At 42.6% G+C, this 21943-nt stretch overlaps 1 protein-coding gene across 2 annotated transcripts in view; it reads right to left on the minus strand.

The window, feature by feature from the left end:
- LOC129179055 (protein TANC1-like) overlaps positions 1 to 21943 on the minus strand; it is a 48222-nt gene that overhangs the window by 14320 nt on the left and 11959 nt on the right. For both annotated transcript variants that reach the window (XM_054771875.1, XM_054771876.1), the window contains exons 6-13: positions 19081 to 19369; positions 18299 to 18580; positions 11903 to 12019; positions 11517 to 11807; positions 9988 to 10115; positions 5881 to 6112; positions 4886 to 5052; positions 40 to 348 (exon numbers count right to left, since the gene is read on the minus strand). In XM_054771875.1, the coding sequence (XP_054627850.1) occupies positions 40 to 348; positions 4886 to 5052; positions 5881 to 6112; positions 9988 to 10115; positions 11517 to 11807; positions 11903 to 12019; positions 18299 to 18580; positions 19081 to 19369 (1815 nt within the window). The remainder of the gene's footprint in view (positions 1 to 39; positions 349 to 4885; positions 5053 to 5880; positions 6113 to 9987; positions 10116 to 11516; positions 11808 to 11902; positions 12020 to 18298; positions 18581 to 19080; positions 19370 to 21943) is intronic.

Genomic DNA, 21943 nt, shown 5'->3' on the forward strand with positions numbered 1-21943 from the left:
AGCTGCACATGCAATGAGAACAACTAATCACCGGCTGACCTCTGACAGAGACACAGGCACCACCAGGTAGTTTCCCCCTTTCAGTGCCAGATGGCCTTTGTGGAACAGATCCAGGATCAGCTGAAGGTAGAGGATGGAGCCATGGCTGCGTGTTGTCAGGTGGCTGCTGAACTTGCTGAGGAGCAGCGGGTCAGGGGCGGAGCCTGTGGGCGTGGTGACGTTGCCGGCGATTTGGGTGCTGCCGCTGACCCGGTGGTGGATGTAGTCGCTCAGGTCGGCTCCAAGGTCGCTGCTGTCAGGCAGGATGTCCAGGGAGATGCCGGAGAAGGGGAGCAAAGTGGTAATTTCCTGCAAGAGAGAAAAACAGATTAATTATTGTTAATATCTTCTCAAGTGAGGTGTGACACAGGCACTCTGCATTTAAAGAATTCTCGGCAGAGTCCTTGGTGCAACTAAAAGCACTTAAACCAGGACCCATTGCTCAGATGGGTCTGAGTCACACAGGGCCATGGGATGCAGTACAGTAAATAGTGTGACAATGACTCAAGCAGCAGCACTGCTCACAGGCTTCTCTCAGAAACACATTTTCATCTTTTCTCTTGCCATCCGCAACAGCTCAACGCCGGCCAGAACCAGCTCGGTCTCATCAAAAACATCAATTGCATGTTGGTGCAGCACAGTCTCTCAATAATATCGACATGCAACAGACTTGTAGACTTCACACTTCCAAAACAAGAAGTGAAATATGCTGGTACACGAAGGAAGACAAGATACATCCAATTGGGTGAAGGACAGGTAAAGTGGGATTTTCATCTTGATACTTCAGGACACTTCAGTATCTAATGCCTGCTGACTTGAAATGCATCATAGTGAAAGTGACCCCCAAATGTGTTTAGTGCCTTCCAAAACACTAATTCAATTATATAACCGGCTGGCTGGTTGTCAAGCTCCGGGCTCACAACAGACTCGCAGTAGCGTTGACATCCATTCATGCTGTAATCCACGCGGCATTTGGAGGTTTGGCTTTGGCTTTTGACAGATGCATCTACTGTGTGCTGGGATTAGTGACAGGATTGAGAGAAGACGTCAGACTAGACAGTACTTCTGTGCCAAAAGCCATGACGTCTATACCACGGCAGTTATATGTCGAACATTTAACTATGGGGGACTTTGGGAGGTACCAGTAGGAGGCATGCAATAGGAAGGCTTCTGTTACTTAAAGAAGGTTTAATTTGTGGCAGATCATGCAAAATAACTAGGAATATTTGATAATATCGGCATTAAAAACAAGATATCGGTGTCTTTTTTTTCTGCCCATAATGAAACAAGCTTGCTATCTCAGTATGTCCCCGTTCTGGAATTATTTCAAAGTTTGCCTTTAGATTGTAAATCCAGTTGAACCTTGGTTAGCAGAAATCCCTGTTTGTGTGTTTTTCGGTTAAAGTTACAAAATTTTACCAAAGTTTGCATGCATTTTCCGGTTAGCATGCAATATGGCGTGGATCTTGTCGTGTTCGTAATAGACTGACTGTGCATGAGTCTGACTGTGTTCTTAATTGATTTTTATCACAAAACATCCAACCATTAACTTGCCAATACATGAAAATAGGAACCGGAAGTCAGCTCCGTCGTCCATCTATGATATCATCAGTGGTTGACTCTGTAGTTCTTTGCTAACACAGTTACGCCACAGGTCTCTGTTTTTCTTTTGATCATGGCTGCAAAATAACCCACAGTGGAGCCAAAGAAAGTTGCAAGTACCAGCAGTTGGATAAAGAAGGTGAGAAACATTATAATTCGCTTTGTCACCTATAACACAAAGTTTTCTCTTTTTTTTTTTAGCCTTTTTACAAAATAAAAAAGTATCAAAATGGCCCCCGTAACCTTTGACTTTTCCATACGCGACCCTCGGTGGAAAAAGTTTGCACACACCTGGTCTAAATGAATGTGACTTTATGGTTCCTCTTTTCAGATCATGTAGCCAAGGGATTCTGGGCCCCATGAAAAAAAAATCATGTTGGGTCCCCCCTTTTTATTTTTTAATAATTACCTAAGGTATTTTTGGGGCCCTTGGAATTGTCCTAACATTCCCCCCTAAACTGTGCCGCTGGCCAATAGCACTCATCATGAATAAATTGTAAAATGTATATTGATCACTATGTGATCGGTATTGGCTGAGCTCACTTGTGGGTATCGGAATCGGCAGCATAGCACCCTGATCGTAGCACCAATAGTTAAATGTCCATTCATCCCTTTCATTCGTCATTTACACTCAACAAAAATATAAACGCAACACTTTTCTTTTTGCTCCCATTTTTTATGAGATGAACTCAAAGATCTAAAACTTTTCCCACATCCACAATATCACCATTTCTCTCAAATATTGTTCACAATTCTCTGATAGTGAGCACGTCTCCTTTGCTGAGATCATCCATCCCACCTCACAGGTGTGCCATATCAAGATGCTGATTAGACACCATGATTAGTGCACAGGTGTGCCTTAGACTGCCCACAATAAAAGGCCACTCTGAAATGTGCAATTTTGTTTTATTGTTTTGTTTGTTTTATTTCATTCATAATTACAACATTTATTAATTTTAAAAGCATTGTAATGGACTGAATCAGTTCTCATTTGATTGGGGAGTTGTCCAAGTTTGATTGGGTGTGAACGCCACAGCTGTGGTGACGTACTCCTCTAACGCCGTTCAATTGTCCAAAAAAATTATGTTTTTTTTTTTACACTCAAAATGGCGACTCCGGGGCAGAAAGCGTTTTGTATGCTTGAATTTGCGACAGCAAATACCACTGTCACGGTGCAGCGTGCTTTTAAAACAGAATTCGGCATTGATCCGCCCCATCGTGAGAGCATTGGACGGTGGGTGAGACACTTTAAAGAGACTGGATGCCTGTGTAAAGGAAAGAGGCCTGGAAGACCACGCGTTTCAGAAAAGCAAGTGGAGAGGATTCACGATGCGTTTGAGGTGAGCCCACCTCAGTCTACACGTCAAGCAAGTCGTCAACTTGCAATCCCTCAAACCGCTGTCTGACCCGTGTTAAACAGACGACTGCATTTGAAACCATACAAACGAAGCCTCGTCCATGCACTTACTTGTGACGACAAGGAGAAGCTAAGGACATTCTGGGAGTCAATGCTAGAGATGGTGGAAAATGATGAAACCCTTTTTTCTCATCTAGTTTTTAGTGATGAAGCAACTTTCCGTTTGTGTGGCATAGCCAATTGTCACAATGTGCGCATTTGGGGAACAAATCACCCACATGAAACAGCTGAGCATCAAAGAGATTCCCCTAAAGTGAACATCTTTTTTGCTGTGTCTCAAGACAAGGTCTATGGTCCCTTTTTCTTTGAAGGAAACACCGTTTCAGGATAAATGTATCTCGAAATGCTTCAAAACCGGCTATTCACTTTACTGCAAGCAGATTCGAATGACTTCATTTTTCAACAAGATGGAGCACCGCCCCGTTGGCATCTTGGGGTTCGAGCTTATCCGAACAAAAACGCGCCTCAGCGGTGGATTGGTAGGAGAGCTGCTAACGACCTCACTCTCTGCGCTTGGCCTGCCAGATCCCCAGACCTCACTATGTGTGACTTGTTCTTTTGGGGTTATGTTCAAGATAAAGCTGATGTTCCACCACTTCCAGCAAATATCGGTGACATGAAAGATCGAATAACAGCTGCAGTCAACACGGTGGACCGCGACATCCTGAGGTGCATTTGGGAAGAATTCTCATATCGGCTTGATGTTGTCCAGGCTGCCGGTGGTGGTATGAAGGTATGTACAACACGTGTCCAAGTTGGAGTTTTCTATGGTTTTTCATTTTTTAAATATTGCGTGCTGACTTTGCCGCATTTTTTTTAATTCCACTGTATTATTATAATAATAATAATAATACAGCTCACTGTTTTTCTCTTGTCTACTTGTCTTTGTCTGTTTATGTCAGGGCTGTCCAGCTCTCCTTTACTAGTTATAATTAAATCTATATAGAATAAAAACATACATTATATATTTACAGACAAATCTTTGTCTTTTTATTGAGTTATTAGTATCCACATTTTAGCTTTTTGAAGTTACATTATGCCTTTTTGCTTTATTTTTCCACTTTTGCTGGCTTTTTGTTTATTTTATTTCTGCAGTGAGCCATGTTCCACAGATGGCCCCTGCACCACACTTTGGACACCCATGCTTGGCCAGGGGCTGGGTTGCATTAGAGAGGTTTTTTTTTTTTTCAACTTTCAGATGTGCATTGCATGGCGTTACGGAGGTGGGGCTCCCTCCCGTGCACCTGCTTGCCGAATGCTTCACATTTGTTGATGGCTTGTATTTAATTACCGAATAAATGCATGATGCAAGAAACACTTAAATGTGCGCCCTTACTTGCTGAATATAGCGACCATGTCGCTAAGTTGTCGACACGGATCTCTTTACAGTATGTAAGAGGTGTGTTATGAAAATGAACAGGTGATCGTGGGTGCTTGAAAGCTGGCGCTGAGCCAAATGCAAAGAGTGTCGGAACATCTACGTTGAGTTGATCTGACAAATCTTCAAGTAAAGTTGATCATATGTACAATTGCTACAGCTTCTGCTTGGACATCAACAAGAAGCAAGCAGCTGTTTAACTCTCAATGACTGCAATTTAACTTGAACTCTTCCTCCACCCTCAACCTAATAACATCAGGACATATTTTGTATCTAAGATTAAGGTCTGCCACTAGAGATGGATAAACTTGATGGAAACAAGACCCTGATGTCCTCCCTGAAATGAGATAACTCAACTAGCTACTCCTATCGCACCATTCCTTCATTCCTTTTCTACCGCTTGTCCTGTTGACTGGTCACCAGTCATTCACAGGACAGTGCACACTCACCACCAGGCCCGTCCTCACTGTGACCACCAACTTCAGCCAGAGCGGGAATTTGGCGACTATCTTGGTGATGAAGGTAGCGATGGTGTCCCCATAGTCTGGTTTATGGAATTCTGCCTCATTGAGACTGTCAACCAAGATAATGTAGTCTTCTTCAGGCAGCCTCCGCTCTGCACATGCGTGTAGAGAAAGAGAATAAAACATTCAATTAGCAAACATAACAAATGATGATGTTAGCGATATACTGTACTATATATACATATACAGTATATATACAGTATCCATATACATGCATATACTGTATATTCATATTGTCTATGTCCTGGTTCTTTGTTTTCCAGCAGATATGTTGTGAAAATGTTGATATTGATTACATCCTGCTGAAAGGGGCTAGAGGCCATTGTTGTTTATTATCAGCAAACAGGACATATCCATCATGTTTGCTATTATTTAAGTGGTCATTGCACCCATACGAGCCGGTGAGGACTCATGCGCTCTTGAGAGGCACAAGGGCTCTTCATTTTTTTCCTTTAACCTGCTTAATGGAGATGGAGTAGACGCAACACTCCTTTGCTAAGACTCTGGAGGGTTGGCCATAATAACACATCAATCTAGCTGACCGGCTGAATCATAACAAAGTGAGCAGGCTAATATGGCCTAAACATTCCACTGCATCTCGAGAGGATTTAGTGACCTTGAAATCCGGTGGGCTATTGATGAGTCACCAGGGCAAAAATAACACGCATCCCTTCTTTATGTAAATGACTTAAGATTAGTTTCCCACTTTCCTGGTATCCAAATCAGTGACTTAATCTATCAGACGGAGTCATTAATGGGCTATTTCGTACAGGAGATTGCAGCAGCCGCCCTAATTGCAGAGAAAGGGAAGCAGAGACCCTTTTGCTTGAAAATGGCACTATTTTAAATTTTAAATGGTCTTTAAACTTGAATAGCACATTTGTCTTGTGAGCACTTTATGAGTGTGTGGACTTTATTACCCTTGCGCAGGTTGGCCATGGGCTCCAGGACACCTTTTCGGAAGGCAGTGATGGGGTCTTGGACACAGGACCGCAGGCTGAGTGTATTCTGGAGGTGGGGTTCCTGGATCAGCAGCTCCCTGTACGGGGTGAGCTGTGGTGCTCTGGCCAGCAGGGCGGCAACACTGTGGACAAACTCTGGTACCAGGCAGGTGTATGTGTTGTCGGCCTGGCAGAAATGGTAAGCAACCACCTGGCAAGAGACAGAGCATAAAGAGAGTTCATTTGCAAAGGATTTGGATGATATCGCTTTGAAAGATACAGATTAGAATTTAAATGAATGACAGCTGCTGCCTTTCAGGCCCATGCAGGCTGATCTGTAAACTACACCGCCTAATCATTTTCATACAAACCAAAAACAAATATTTCTGTGTGGTAGCTTTGTGAAGTTCAATCCACAGAACACTAAGACCAATGAATGATGTGACTTTTGAGTCAACATCCTCCATCACAAGTAGTCTTACTAGTTTCCATGGTTACTCTTATTGAGGCCAAGTTAGTAAATTTAGAAGCTCCCATGTCATCGGTGTGATGTAATCAGCAACAGCTTCCACACGTGCCCAAATGGTAGAACACCTGACACGGAAACTATGTCAGGAATGTAGAAGTCCGTAGCTTTTTTTTACATGCAAATATGTCATATGGGTCTTTGAACATAGCCCCCATCGTTTTTTTTCCTACTGTACTGCTGTGATGCTGGACTATATAACAAAAATAATACAAGCAAAGAGCTGACATCAAAAAGAAATAGAGTGATAAGCAACGATGGGCATGACATTGTGACAAACTCCAGATTTTTCTGCGGACATCCAGGTTTAGGTTTCTGGAGCCTTAAAAATACACTTTTCATCTTAAAGCTACAACATTGGTTTCTCCATCCAAAATAATTTGGATGTTGCATTGGTCCGACGGCTTGCAATAAGAGCAATAGTGTCTTTGTCCTTGCCACAGCTACTTCTATCACTTTCTGCAACACTGACGGACCAGCCTGGACACCTTGCATGTGATGGTAGCGCTTGCGTCTGTCATAATGTTACTATCAGGGGAGCCTCATGCCACGTCCCACTGTAACCCCAGGTATAAAGTACAGTATATACCAGGCGGTCCTCAGGTTACCATGTTCCGAGTTTCGTCATTTCATGGTTATGTACGCGCTACCATAAATTAACATTTTTAGTCTGGACTCACTCGGGAAATAGTTTCAGCACTTGCAGCGGTTGAATTACACACTGCTAGCATGCAGGATGTACTTGTCTCGCACGTCGCGTCTCTTTGTACTTCATTATGCCTCCCAAGCCTAAGGCAGGCTCTTCTGGTGGAAATATGCCATGGAAAAGAAAAGCCCTCACCATGGAAGTGAAAATGAACATCATAGCTCTGTGAGAGGATAAACAGCCACCAATATCGGCAGCACTTTGGTATTAAACGTTCAACTATCGCGACCGTCATTAAGGATAAAGATCATATCCTTCAGCATGTTGAAGCGTCCTATAAAAGCTTCAGTAATAACTAAGCGCAGTGGTCTCATTATTGCGTTATTTTTTCTTCTGCCTCTTTTTATTACTGTTTCATTTAATTCTATTCCTGTACTTTGTGCTTTATTTCTGTATTTTATATGTCCTTGATGTGTTCTGTGAACAGTGTGAGTGACGTAGGAGTTCATTTAGGTACACGATCAGACATACACCAAAACTTGACCTGGATCACTATTGTGGCCTCCCTTTCACGCTGAGGGGGGTCGGGATGGGTCCTCCATCTCGATGACATGCTTGCATAGAGATGCTGAACAGGATTTGGCGTGGTTCAGGGTTGTTATAATAAGCTATAATTTATAATTATAATTATAAATTATAATTTCATAATGATCAAACCAAACAGATACTTTGAATGTGAAATGGATGACTGATAGCGGTGTAAGGAAACGTGATAATGTGAATGTTAACGTATAACAAAAAGGTCAACAAAATGACAGCTTCCCAGCCTTTGCCCTCTCTTCCTTCCTCCCGGCACAAGCAAGTGCGTGCCATTTATGGCTTGTGTGTACGTACTGTAAGCACGCACTCACCTGTGCACACGTGAGCACGCCTCTCTATACACAAACTTATTACCTGTCTCCTACAATCACCGTGTAGGAAAGAAACTTGTACGTATTCCACAGAGTATGTATTATTATTATTACGTACAGCCCACATCAAACCTGCCATTCTTGGGGAAAAGTCTTACAAAAGGTTGTATACCAACATCTTACTGACTTTCTCCTCTCCAACAATGTGTTTGATACTTTCAAGTGACAAATTATATCTGTGCGAACACAGATGCAGGCGAAGTTTTGCTGCCTTTGACACAGTTGACCATGTGATCTTATTATAGAGGTTAGAAAACTGGGCAGGAATCTCTGGTACTGCTGTAAACTGGTTCAAGTCCCATCTGGAGGACACAAACTACTTTGTTGGAAATGGTAACTGTGTCTCAGACCAAATGGCTATGACCTGTGGGGTTCCCCAGGGGTCAATCCTGGGACCTCTATTGTTCAATCTGTACATGCTTCCTTTAGGCCAGCTAATACACAGCTGCAATGTGTCCCACCACAACTATGCAGACGACACTCGGAGTGACTCTGCGTGTCACTGATGGCCGGTGAACATGGTCCTGAAGATTTACTTTGTCACGGCATCAAACAGATCAGTGTGTGGATGCAAAACAAAGACAAAACTGAAATCATTCTCTGTGGCCCACAGAAACAAAGAGAAAGTGTTATTAGTCACCTTGAAACTTTCTCCTAAACATAATCATCAGGTTGGAAATCTAGGGGTAATAATGGACTCAGATCTGAGCTTTAACAGCCACATTAAATCAATAACATCATCAGCTTTTTACCACCTAAAAAAACATTGCCAAAATCAAGGCAATAGTGTCTAAGCCAGATTTAGAGAGACTAATCCATGCTTTTGTCTCCAGCAGGCTAGACTACTGTAACGGCCTTCTCAACAGGCTCTCTAAACAAGCTCTAACACATCTGCAGTAAATTAAGAATGCTGCTGCTCGAGTCCTGACTAGAACCAGGAAATATGACCATATTAGTCGGGTACTCAGGTCTCTGCACTGCCTTGCTGTGGTTCACAGAATAGACTTTACACGGCTCTGCTTGTGTACCAGTCTTTTCATGGTCTTGCGCCAAAGTACATCTCTGAAATGTTAGAGCCACATAAACCATCTCAAGCTCTGAGAAGCTCAGGGAGGGGTCTCCTGCGGGTGCCCAGAGTCAGGACTAAACACGGTGAGGCTGCGTTTCAGTTTTATGCTGCCAAAATCTGGACCAGTCTTCCAGAAGATCCTCAACTTTGCCAATATTCAAATCCAAGCTGCAAACACTTCTATTCAACTGTGCATTTGACAACTGAAAGTATTTCATCTGCACTCTTCAATTTTTATTTATTTTTTTTTTATGAAATCATTTACGGAATTTTATGTAATAATCTTAGAATGATTTTATGTTTTCTGGAATGATCTTTTGAAGTGATTTTACTCTTATTTTTTGTAAAGCTCTTTAAATACGTTGTGTACCAATTGTGCTCTATAAATGAACTTGCCTTGCCTTGCCTTGCTTTAGGGGGAAAACACGCGCGTACTTACTTGCTTTCATGTACTACACTAATTTCAATGTGTTTAAATTCACATTGATACAGACTGAAATCATCCAGTATCCCTACATCATTTACATTTTGTTTGTTGCATCGTGCATCTGTCTGTACACTCACATACACACATAACAGGCCTGAGAGGGGGAAAAACACCAAGGCCTTGACCTCAGGAACCTCACAGATGGCTCGGGCCATGTCTACCGGTCAAGTAAATCTACAACTAGCAGCCGCTTATGTTAGCATAAGCACTTGTAACTGGGTGGAATGAGCATCTCCCTCATTCTGTCCACTCGTCATGCAGCGCATTACTTGAAGTTTGCGAACTGTATTACTGAGAAATCAACACTCTAGTGGTGTCAATTCGGAAAACGTTGGCTTGGATTGTGACCTAACCCTCTCACAAGCCTTCGTGTGGTGTTGAAGGTACCTTGGTCGCGAGGCACTTGACGATCTCTTTCCGATCCGCTGTACTATCGGTCGCTCCTGGAACAGCACTCGGGTCGATCTGGGAATCAGTGGCTTGTTTGGAGGCAGCTTTTCCCTGCCTATCCCCACCTGAATGGAGCACAAAGCAACAAACGTAAAAGTGCCATTTATACTCATTAGAAGATGTCTCGAGTGTAAGCCCAGGAATGTAGGGACAGAATGATGGAACACAATTAATCAGTGCATCTTTAAGCAAGACCGCAACATGTGCAGCGCAACCACATAAGACAGGAGAGTTGCAGCGTGACCAGAGCTCCTCTCCGCACACTCCACTAGAGCCACGTTGAATATAAATCAAAATGACAACATATAGCGCAGGTGTCCATGAATAATGCAGTGACGCTGAAAAATGAGCGCTGCTGTATTTGTTATTTGCACCGCATATATAGTACTGGATATCTTGCTGTACTAAGACACAAGATGATGTTTTTCAAAAGTGTTGCTGTCACATTTACTTAAAACACAAACACCACTGCACAGGTCACAACATTGGGTACACTTGCACAGTCTAATGAGAGCCAATACAAGAGATGAAGTATGTCAAAAATGTCTCTATCCTTGCTAATTACGAGTTCAACTGAATGAGATTTATCGTTCGGCCAGAAAAGGGGGGCACGGCATGAATGGCTTGAATGAATGGCTATTTTTCAGCTTGTATTCGGGGTTGTCTTATATTCAGGTCAATACGGTAAATGATGATGATGAGCGGTGGTTTGAATTAAGGGCGCACAGTAATTATGAGGAATTATGACATCATATCAATAAATATCAATTGATCCAATAACATTAAAAACAGCTCAGATAACCGATTCTCCAATGAGGCGTGATTACCCGTACTGTGGCGCGTGTGACTGAGCTAAGGTGGGCAAATCAAGCGCTCCTTCCCTGTGACATGCTGCACACCTCACCTGAGCTCACGTGTAAACAATCATGGCGTCAGTCGTGTGGGATTTCTTTACTCTGTCAACCACCTGGAACGCCAGCGTCGCTACGACGCCAGCCCTGCTAAAGAAGCGGCCACAAAGCTAGCCACACTGGGCGACCAACCCTCCACCATTGTTGAAGATAATGGCTTGTGTCGGCTAGTAAACCACTCAGAGCCACGGTTTGTATTATGTTCAGAGCTGCCGCTATTTTGCATGTGGTCGCCACACTCCTGCATACACTGATAGATGGAAATGTGGACATAAGCTCAGTTTTGATTGTAAAAAATAAACGTCCACTTCTACAAACAGAACTTCTCGATTATTATTTTCTTTAATAGTAGTGATGTCGTATTTGGTTTAGACAAATCTACGGATACAGTTTGTCCAATCCATCCCCGAAGATTCTTACTTCCAGGCACAAATTCCAGTTAAATCTAAACTTTAAAAAATAATAGCTATAAATAAGTTATCGTATCGGTATCGGTATTGAGAGGCAGAACGTTTGGGAAAAAAAAATATTGTGCATCCCTAGTTTGAATCTTACATTTCGGAGAGGAGCTGGGGCTGCGGAGGATGCTGGGCCCTCCGTGTTGGGTGTGCATGCCATGACAGCTGAGCGCCACCAGCCGCCACATGATGGCAGTTTTGCCAGAGCCCGCATTTCCCACAATGACAGCCCCTCTTCCGTCGCAATTGCTCGTTTTCTTCAAGACCTCATCCAGGCGTGTGAAAAGCCAATCCCGGCCCACGAAAGATGTTTCTGCCTTGGTGCCGGGAACTTCAAACAGCAGCGGTTTCAGCATGATGTCAGCTTGTTTAAAATGAGTCAGTCTCCCTGGACAGAGTGTGAGATGAGACTGAGGGTCTGCTTGTGCATATCATCGTGTTCCACGCACTACACTTATAGCAGAAGGTTAATAAATAAAATACCTTTGGAGTCCTCGTTTGTGCGTCCAGGTGCATTTAGCTTGCGGACAGAGTTCCTGTGCCCGCCAAGCCTTTGGTTGTCCAGATATGTCAGGTCCTCCAGTCTTGTGGAGCACGTTGCTGTCAAGAGAGCCACAATTAAAGGGTCAGAGAGATGCACACATTGTACAAATGCAAACCACAGACGTGCCAAATTCATTGCTTGAATTAATTATTGTATCCATGGAGACGTGAGCAATAATCTGTTTTTGCTCTCCATGAAAAATACTCAGTGACCTTGCCAAGTGAGGAGGGAAGAAAAGGAAAGAAAGAGTCACATGTCTGATCTCGATTTTACACAAATTTTTCGTACACACTCAAACATCAGGACTCACATTTTGGGCTAATCAACGGAAACCAATTGCTGTCATGTGAAGAGACACAATCTCAATACCAAGCTGAGCTTGTGTTAACCATTATAATCAAATAAATCCAATAAAGAACATGCAGAATGCAAAGAGTTGTTCACTCCCACACCCGCCTTCACCAACCACCCACTCACAGTACTGAGTTTACAGGTCAGCCAGGCTTTATCTCCACAGTATTTAAAACGTTCTGCTCAGTTTATCTCGAAATTATACTTTCGGTATCCTGCTAGTTCTCACACACTAGGACGCAGAACAGTACGGACATAACGAACAAATTGACAATTTCCCATCAAATTGTCATTCACTGCAATATTTTTATTTTTTTTTTACAAAATGATGCACAATTCCTTTTCAGTGGGGTAAAAAAGGAGCTCATGTCATACAAGACTTGTATAGATTGCAGAGACAGACCACTCCTACAGTACCGCCCCTCCCTACACGCAGAACATGTGCTGTCCCCATGCTCCATGGGGAGGCTCCCATTTTACTCGAGGGGGCGCATTCTCAGCAAATGCGCACAGGATGCCAACTGCTGGCATGAGGCATGAATAGAGCGGCAAGTCAGCCCGAGGCAGGAGAGGAAAAAAAAGAGACGAGTATTCACGGACGCCGTATGGAGGGGAAAGTTATGACAATTCCTTTACTGAGTACCCCTAAAAATTAAAATGGGATTTTTCTATCTGGGTTGAGAATGTTTTTTTCAAATACAGTCAGAAAACATAAATATATAATACAAATATTGACCCACCACCCCACAATTGTATTACTTTATTCCAACAGTCAATTCTTTTCATTTACTAGCATGCTTCCTGACATTTATTCAGCTTCCGTGTGTCGCCATGTTAATCAAACTTGCCCAGGGCCTTCAGAATCAGAAGTACTGTTCCATGTCACATACACACGATTAGCAATGGGTCTGTTTTTCGTTTTTTTTTTTAATCAATCAGGGTTCAGATCCGCCTCTCAGGGCCACCCAATCCAGCCCACAGTGACGTCAGCACTTTTCCGTCCTCTGATTGGTTGATCAGAGCAAAACTGTTCAACGAGACAAGTTACGCCCACAATGGCTGACATCAAAAGTGACATCTTCGGTGAGTCGATGCATTTTACAAAAAAGGTTTTATATGTTTGTCACGTTACTAGATAAATATTGATTGTGAACTGCTCCAGGTGATGTTGCAATGTAGATGGTTGGTGTTGTGTGAACCTTTAATTGCTGAGCCGTTCTATTTACGCTCGTTACATTTGGCTGAGCGCCGCCTTTGCAAGCACCGGTGTACCACCACTCCCCAGGGGAAATTAGTCTCTATCTCGAAGTTACAGGCAGTAATGTAGGTCAGGCGCATCAGTGACAATGTACTCAAAGATAACGTACAAGGTAATTTATATCATTAGTGATACAGTATTGGTATCGCAGCGATCTGGTAGTCACTTATTGTGTTGGAGACAATTTAACTAGTTAGCTCGGTATTTTGCTATTGTTAAAGCGACGGCCATGTCTTGTGTTGCTTCAGAGATGCCGTCTGTGTATGTATGCTTATGTATGCATACATAGGTGTACGTCTATGTATGCCAGATTCATGTCAGACTGGCATGAATACGTCAATCAAGTGACACACATCATAGTGAGGATGGATGATATGCTGATGTCCCCTTTTTTAATGCCACAAGCAATCGACCCACATTACATTTGAGATACTACAACAACACGAAACTTTCTCACTGCTAATCGTGAGTTATTTATGTCTTATTATTGCTTATCATGTCTACTATATTAGCTAATAGTAGTATAAAGGTGAAAATAGGTGTTATTTCATGTTTACAGGGCTCTAATAAAGTTAAAAATACGTTTTTAGAAGGTAATAAACAGTTTTTCTATGCTCTAACTATAAAAATCCTACTTGGCGCAAATTCACCTATCGCGGTCGAAACTGGAACCATTTAACCACGATAAACGAGGGACGACTGTGCTTCCACATTATGGATGAGCCAATAAGCCCGTCGATGTTGACTTCCTAGCATTCAAAGCTAGCACTTGCCTGAGCTCCTTTGGACTGTGCCACTGAAGCTGGTGATTTTATTCATGCGTGGTAAGTAGAGGTCTTCTGTTAAACATACGTCATTTTCAATTCTTTATGAACAAAAATTAGGCAGTTTTGGTCTCAAAATAGGCTATTTATGACAAAAACAAAGACGTTCTTTGTAAACATTTATGCTCAGCAGCGGCCTCAGTCAGGATGGGACGATCTTGATCACATGACGGCGAGATTGATAGTCCAATCAGACCCCTAAGAATCAAATGTCGAATAGTCTGCTGCTAAGACAGCCCTATTGTTTTTATTGTTCCATTTTTTTTTTGTTTTCTTTGTATTTCTTTCTTTGATCACTGCATAAGCTATTTATCTGTGATAACATGATTACTGACTGTGGTTCGAAACTCATCACGGCTGTTTGTAATTTATTTTTTATCAGTGTCTGCTGAAAGAATTCAGACCGGTTCGGTCCCCACTGAAGGCCCAGGTACCAAATGTGCCCGCCAGTGTTATACCGACAGACCAATCAAGCAAACAGAGAATAAAACAAGTGCAGCGGCTAGACAAGTGACCTGACAATAAGCATGATACGTATGTGTTCAGTGCACATCTTGTGATCTCCTTTAAGTGTAAAAGTTTAAGCAATTACCGTTTCTCCCAATAGGCCAGCATGACTCAATGTCTTTTTGTCATGACAGGACTGGTCGCCAGCCAATCGCAGGGCACATACAGACAAACAATCATTCGATAGAGTCATTAATTCACCTAAAAGCTCGAATATGGTTTAGAGAATAGGGGCACAGATGAAAATCAATTGTCAATGGAGACTCAAAGAGGAGAATGGACGATCGAAAGAACATCTTCAGTACGAGGCGTCAACGGGAAAAACAGTGTGAAGGAGGTGTGGAGTGGGATGAGAAAGATTGCTGGCTAAAGACCGCCTGGCCAAATTGCTGAGTGGACCACAGATGAGAGAGAGAGAGAGCGAGATAGAGACAGAAATCCTGTTTTCATCTAGTTTGACAACAGCTCTGGTCACCCACAACAATGCTGCCTACCATTTCATCCCCTGCTGATGACTGTGTGACTGATTAGCCAGCGTCTCTTGCTGATCCTTCTCCACATTCAAAGGTCAACTCAGCCCCTGCACCTATCAAATCTCATAATACAAGCTCCGCAGAACACTCATATCAGAAGCAGGCGATGTGGCGCGGAGTCTCTCTTCAATTGGAATTTGATGCAGGTGCCTCAAATGTAGAAAAGCTGCTGCAACCTCCTTTAAAGGTCAACAGCACCGAACTCCAACACAATAAAGACTCTTGGCACATTAGAAATCATTGAAAGGATGATTACTAAATACCAAGTAGGCTGCATTTATACAGCACATTTCTACCTGAAGCAATTTTATGTCCCCTTTACACAAAATCCACACAATGATTAAGTAGTGACATCAATTAAGCATGATTCTGTATGCTGCCATTACAGGACGGCAAACGCATCTTTCACGCATCTCGCGACTGTTCTGTTCTGTTCTGTTCTTTCTCAAGGACACTGGAGGAAGTTGCAAGTTAAATCCTCTCGCACCAGAGTGAAGACCCACTAACAGCATGCTCTACATTCCCTTGACTATTTATTATGTGGCCTTCGATAAAACGACACTAATTGCTCCTACATGAGAATCGTAAGTCACATTTTAGTAGTCAGATGAGAGATGTGTTGCTATTTGTGATTAACTCGACATTACTACTGTGATGACTGCACCGGTATTTTACCCACCCCATTCATATGAATTAAGTCTGACACAATATTAAGAAGACCTTTCAGTGTAATATGCTAATCCGCATGAAGCAGAGGATTTATTGCAGAGCTGTTGCGCTACACAGAATTATTTGATTTATGCAGGTGAACTGCATAAATCTGCGGTTGACGTCGCTACAATGAATAATCAGCTTTCCACTCGTCCACACAAAGTGTTACACCATGTGATTTGTGCGCTTTCACAGCACTCACGGCCATGCTTTTCCCCTCATCACGCCAGAACGGTCCCAGTCTTAGTGTAAGCTGTGTGCATAGTGGAATAGGACGCTTGTATTGACCTGACACACAACAATATCATTCAGAGACGTACTGTATTCGTGTCCACGTAATGAATGTTGAAAAAAAAACATTCTTCACGAGTCCCTCCGGGGAAATTAAATGTTTTTGCTGCATTATCGATGATGCAGCATGTTCAACACACATAGACGAGAAATACACGCTTGTACAATCAAGACAGAACACAAAGCAATCGCCCCCAGTAGTTGGGGTGATTCTGTGCCTCGCTCCAGGGAACCGCTAATACCGGCCTCCATCAACTCCCGAATTAAGTCACAAATAGAAAATGTGTTCTGCAGTTAGGACAGGAGCACGCCAAACACACCGTGCAACCATGACACCAGACATCATCAAATACGACGCTTAAAATAAGCATGACTCACACAAAGGCCACAAGACGACATGTAAGCAGGGATATGGAACCTTTTTTTCCAATTTCTTGGTGTACAAACCTACTTTTTCTGTTTGTTTGAGCAAACAATAGCTTAAAAACAGCTAAATAACTGTCAGGCAGATTTAAAAGTTACAGTACTGTGCAAACAACTTTGGCCATCATTAGTTTTGTTGCTTTGGCAAAGCTGCAATGGCTCCAATTTATTTATTTTTAAATGGTTATTTATTCCTCATTTTTTTACACTCCTTTTGTCTTTTTATCCCTTTATTTCATCATTGCATAAGCTATTTATTTATGTTTTTATACTTTCGCCTAACTTCAGTGTTACAATTTGCCATTATTGTTCCAACATTTTCCACAAGGGAACAATTAAAGCTTTGTTTTAAATTTAGAGCAATACAACATGTCCTCGTATTTCATGTCTGGGGAGTAAATATTAGCAGGCCCAAGCCGGTACAGCAGCCCACCTCATCTTTATCCTGAATTGTATCTAGACTGTCTAAATGAAAGCACCAACTGACAGTAGAATCTGGCAGGCTTTACTGTGAAGCCACTCCTTAGGGAATCTCTTCTTTTGCCCGCACCGCAAATGAACGGAGAGCTAAGGAAGAAGAAAAAGAGCCTTGTGCACTAAAAGAAATGGTGACAGGAGAGGGGGGAGGTAGTTTTGTGACAAGGCGAGGCCTCGTAGGACATTGAAGTAATGCTCCACATGGTGAGAATCTGGCTGACATGGTGCAGGGAGTTGTCAGTCTCAGATGAAAAGTTGAGCAATGTCACATCAATTACCCGATCTATTAATATTTCACGACAAATGCGTAGGTCATTAACATGCCGCATATAAAAGGTGTCTCATTCTGCAAGTATTCTGATCCCCATATTTATTTATTCTTGTCATTAAAACACAATTATGTATCATTTTGGTAGCCTGGCTTGTAATAACAAAATAGTATCTCTGTCATTGTCATTGCCTCAGCTCGTCGCTCATTTTAGTGGTGTGTAATATTGGTATAAAATTGGTGGACCTGTCACCTCTCATGTTGTGTTAGCGCTAGCACTGGTGGCAACATTACTGTTGGATCATTAAAAGGATGCCACAGTGGAACTAATGCCGAAGCTTTGCAGACAAATTGCAAACACTTACTTGCCGTGCAAAGCCAACGTGATGGTTTTTATGTAGGTTATGTTAAGTGTGACATTATTTCTTGGCTGAGATCAATGACCTCCTGGACTTTTTGCTGGTCGCTAGGCAACCTAATGATGATGACAAGATTAACGCTTCTTTTTCACTTGGTTTGACAAATGTGATGTTGTGTGAGATTCAGATGTGCTGAATGGTTATTCGTGGTCAGAACGAGACCCGCTTCACAGGCTACGAAAATGTAATTATCAAATGAACGCATTTCCAGAGTGGATGGCCTTCTTCATATTGCTCTGCAATGAAAGAATAATAGAGAGAAAGTACGTGTACCTGCCACAGAATTTGGACGGGGCATCATGAAAGAGGAAGCACCGTGTATGTGGTGCTGTGGGAGGGGTCTCTTCGGTGCAGGCGGTGTCCGGGGCTCCTTAATATCAGCTCTCGGTGATGCTTCCTCTGGTTGGATGGTCGGATTGCTCCTAGTAAGCCCAGGATGACTGTCCTCGCCTGTGTGGCCCATAGCACCAGCACTGCCCCCTGAGACTTCATCCACAGTAAGATCTGCACTTGAGGCGCTGCGTTCCTCATTCTCAGAAGAACTAGTGATAGTAGCTGAAAGGGAAATATTAGTGAAGTAGGCCAGATATCACCCCAAAAAACTATATAAAACTGTTTTAAATGCTGTATCCTAGCTACATTTTCAACGTCCAAAACGAATCTCCACTGTACCGAGCAAAATACACCACATCTTCTGTTACAATACTCATCAATCAAAGAGTTTTATCATTCATGACGCAGGCAGCCTTTGCCCTTTCGTGTTTAACTATGAATACAGTCTATTTGGAGAGAAAAAAGTGTCCTATTTTGGGAGCATCAGACCCATAAGGAAGAAAGACAGCAGTGTCCCAGTTTTGACAGCAGGGAGTTGAAGCCTTGAGGCTGAAGTGGCACAGGCAACATACAGAAACAGTGAGACAGGAGTACACATTTGACAAGGACTTGGAGCAAAGCGATGCCTCATCCAACTTACTATCTACACGTAGAATGGTATTTCTGGTACAAGTCAGCTGGGCTGATCTTCACATAGATGTGCATGACTTGCCAAATCTCACCTATGATTCCACTGTCCTTGCTCTCCAGTGTGGAGGTGGGGCTTTGAGAAGGAGGCCCAAGGTTGCTATCTGTGACAGCTGCAGCAGGAGAACACTGAGCAGGGCTGCGCACAGGGCTGGAGAGTGTCCCGCTGGGGCTGAGGCTGGAGCCACAGTGTGGTAAAGGCAGGGGCAAAGGATGGCATACAGCACTGCTGCTTAAGGTGGAAGAGGGGCTCTCTGAACAAGGAGAGGCAGTGCTGCAGGTCAGCGTGGAACTGGGGCTCCCTCCCTGGGCGGGAGTATCACCCTGAAAAAGACAGAGCCTGTTAACATAAATAGGACAGGTGAGGTATTGCTTGTTCCATGTACCAGGAGGCTACTGTTATTTAAGGAGACGTACAATCAGTTGCCTCTATTTGAAATGGCACATCTTTCTCTGTGCCTGTGTTTGCATTCAGCCCCACTGTCTTACGTAATTGTGACTTTTTGTCAGTGTGCACACAGATGGGAAATTGGAGGGATAACTCAAGTTACTGTCACTGTATTGTCCCGGTATTTTGGAATGGCAGCTGGTTATATTCTAAAATGAATCCCGTGCTGTTTACAGTTAGTTTGCAGAAAACCTCACTCTTCACACACAAACTTGACAAAGATGGATATTTTTCACAGATGCAAGGATACATTTAGAGAAAATCCACAGAATACGCCATGTGAATAGATGGATGATGGTGCTAGAGGTATAGAAAAACACACTACAATTGGAATGCATGCAAAAGTCAGAAAAAGGAACCAAAGATTGTCAGGACGCTGCGCAGTTACATACAACTACTACAGGACCTATGGTACAGCAGTGGAAGCTGAACTCATTAACTATTACTAATGAACTCATTAACTATTACACATAAGTGGGGTATGGCTTGACTTGGGGACCAGAGGACACAGAAAAAACAAGTGTTGGTGCTACTAAATAGTCAGTTTTATAACCCAGATGTTTTTATGATGGGCCGCACGGTGGCCGAGTGGTTAGCATGTTGGCCACACAGTCAGCAGATCGGGAAGATCGGGGTTCGAATCTCCGTTGGGCATCTGTGTGGAGTTCGCATGCACCAAAAAAATTGGCGACTCTAAATTGTTCATAGGTATGAATGTGAGTGTGAATGGTTGTTTGTCTATATGTGCCCTGCGATTGGCTGGCCTGTACCCCGCGCCCGAAGTCAGCTGGGATAGGCTCCAGCATCCCCACGGCCCTAGTGAGGATATACAGAAATGGATGTTTTTATGATCTTTGCATTATTACAGTATATACAGTAGGTGAGACCCGGGATGGTTGTAACACTCTCAGTTATCAGTCATCAATACAGCCCATGCTCACTTACAAATTGAGCTCACGGGTGAAGCCTCATACCTCTGAGTTGAACTGTCTGTTCTGGAGCCAAAAAACAATTTTTCAGGTCAGAAAGTAAAAATTTTCCTCAAAAATATTTTTTGCATAGTGTCCATTGTGTTGTAGATACAATTGTTTCAGTTACATAAGCTCAAGTCGTAGTTTATCAAGTTTAATTTGATGTGTTGCATTAGTGCTAGCTTTGAAGCTAAATGCTAAAAACGGTTAGCTTTCTAATAGCTGCCTGGCAAGGAAAGGGTTGTAACTGTTCTTAAAAAACGTTAGAACCTTTGCCTTATTTTGACATTTTGACCCCTCAGACATTGAAAATGTCTGCATTGTGTGTTTGGAGCAAGTGTGGATCAGATGTCAGCATCGTAAATTTTGGGCCCATGAAGCCGGTACACAGGCAAGGACGACTACATTTGCCACAACTGCCTATCTAATTAAACATTCAGTACTGTATGGATTATGCCTTAGGCAGTTTGCTTACTAAGTGCTTTTGCACCTTAAAAACACACTGTTCAAAAGTGTTTTGTTTATTGTTCAATAGGCAGTTCAACTGTTCAAATGCCTTTTAGTACTTACCGAGTACTAGCACTGTTCACAGTAAGGACTGTTCAAAAATGGTTTGTTGATTGTTCCACAGATCTCCAAGTGTTCAAATGCTTTTTCACATTAACCCGTTTCAGGCTACAAAACACACACACACACACCAGTTTATACTTTATTATGCTTTATTTTATGTTACATATATTTATCTATTTTTTTGTATTTATTTTCACTGCATTTAAGTAAAACACATTTTACTATATAAATGTGCATTTTTGCACATTTGGATCTTATTGAGGTTTTAAGTAGAGCTACAATATGCAAAAGCAAGAAGGGGGAGTGAGACAAAAAGCATTTTGAAAAAGTAATTTATTGAAAACAACAGCTGAACTAAAATAGGCTGTTTATCAGCTGATCAAAAGTTTAAGACCATCGCTCAAAAAATAACAAAAAACTCTCTAAACCAGAACAAAGAATTTTCTCAGTCGGACTCAGTAATGAGGAGCTTCACCGTTCTTGTTAATCACTTCAAAAAATGGTTTGGGCATGCTTGATGCGAGTGTTTCCAGGAGGCTAGTGGGAACATTGCTCCAAGTGGTGAAGATGGCTTCACCAAGGGCATCAACTGTCTGGAACTGATGGCCATTTTTATAAACTTCCCTTGCCATCCATCCCAAAATGTTCTCTGTGGGATTTGAATCAGGGGAACAAGCAGGATGGTCCAAAAGAGTGATGTTATTCTCCTTGAAGAAGCCCTTCGTCAAGCGAGCATTGTGAACTGCAGCGTTGTCCTGTTGAAAAACCCAGCTGTTACCACACAGATGAGGGCCTTCAGTTATGAGGGATGCCCGCTGCAACATCTGCACGTAAGGAGCTGCGAACCATAATTTCGTATGTGAAAAAGTGGCTTGGGGTCCCACGATGTCTGACCAACATCAGCATCTA

The sequence above is a fragment of the Dunckerocampus dactyliophorus genome, chromosome 3, assembly GCF_027744805.1.
Source record: "Dunckerocampus dactyliophorus isolate RoL2022-P2 chromosome 3, RoL_Ddac_1.1, whole genome shotgun sequence".
Classification (NCBI taxonomy): Eukaryota; Metazoa; Chordata; class Actinopteri; order Syngnathiformes; family Syngnathidae; genus Dunckerocampus; species Dunckerocampus dactyliophorus.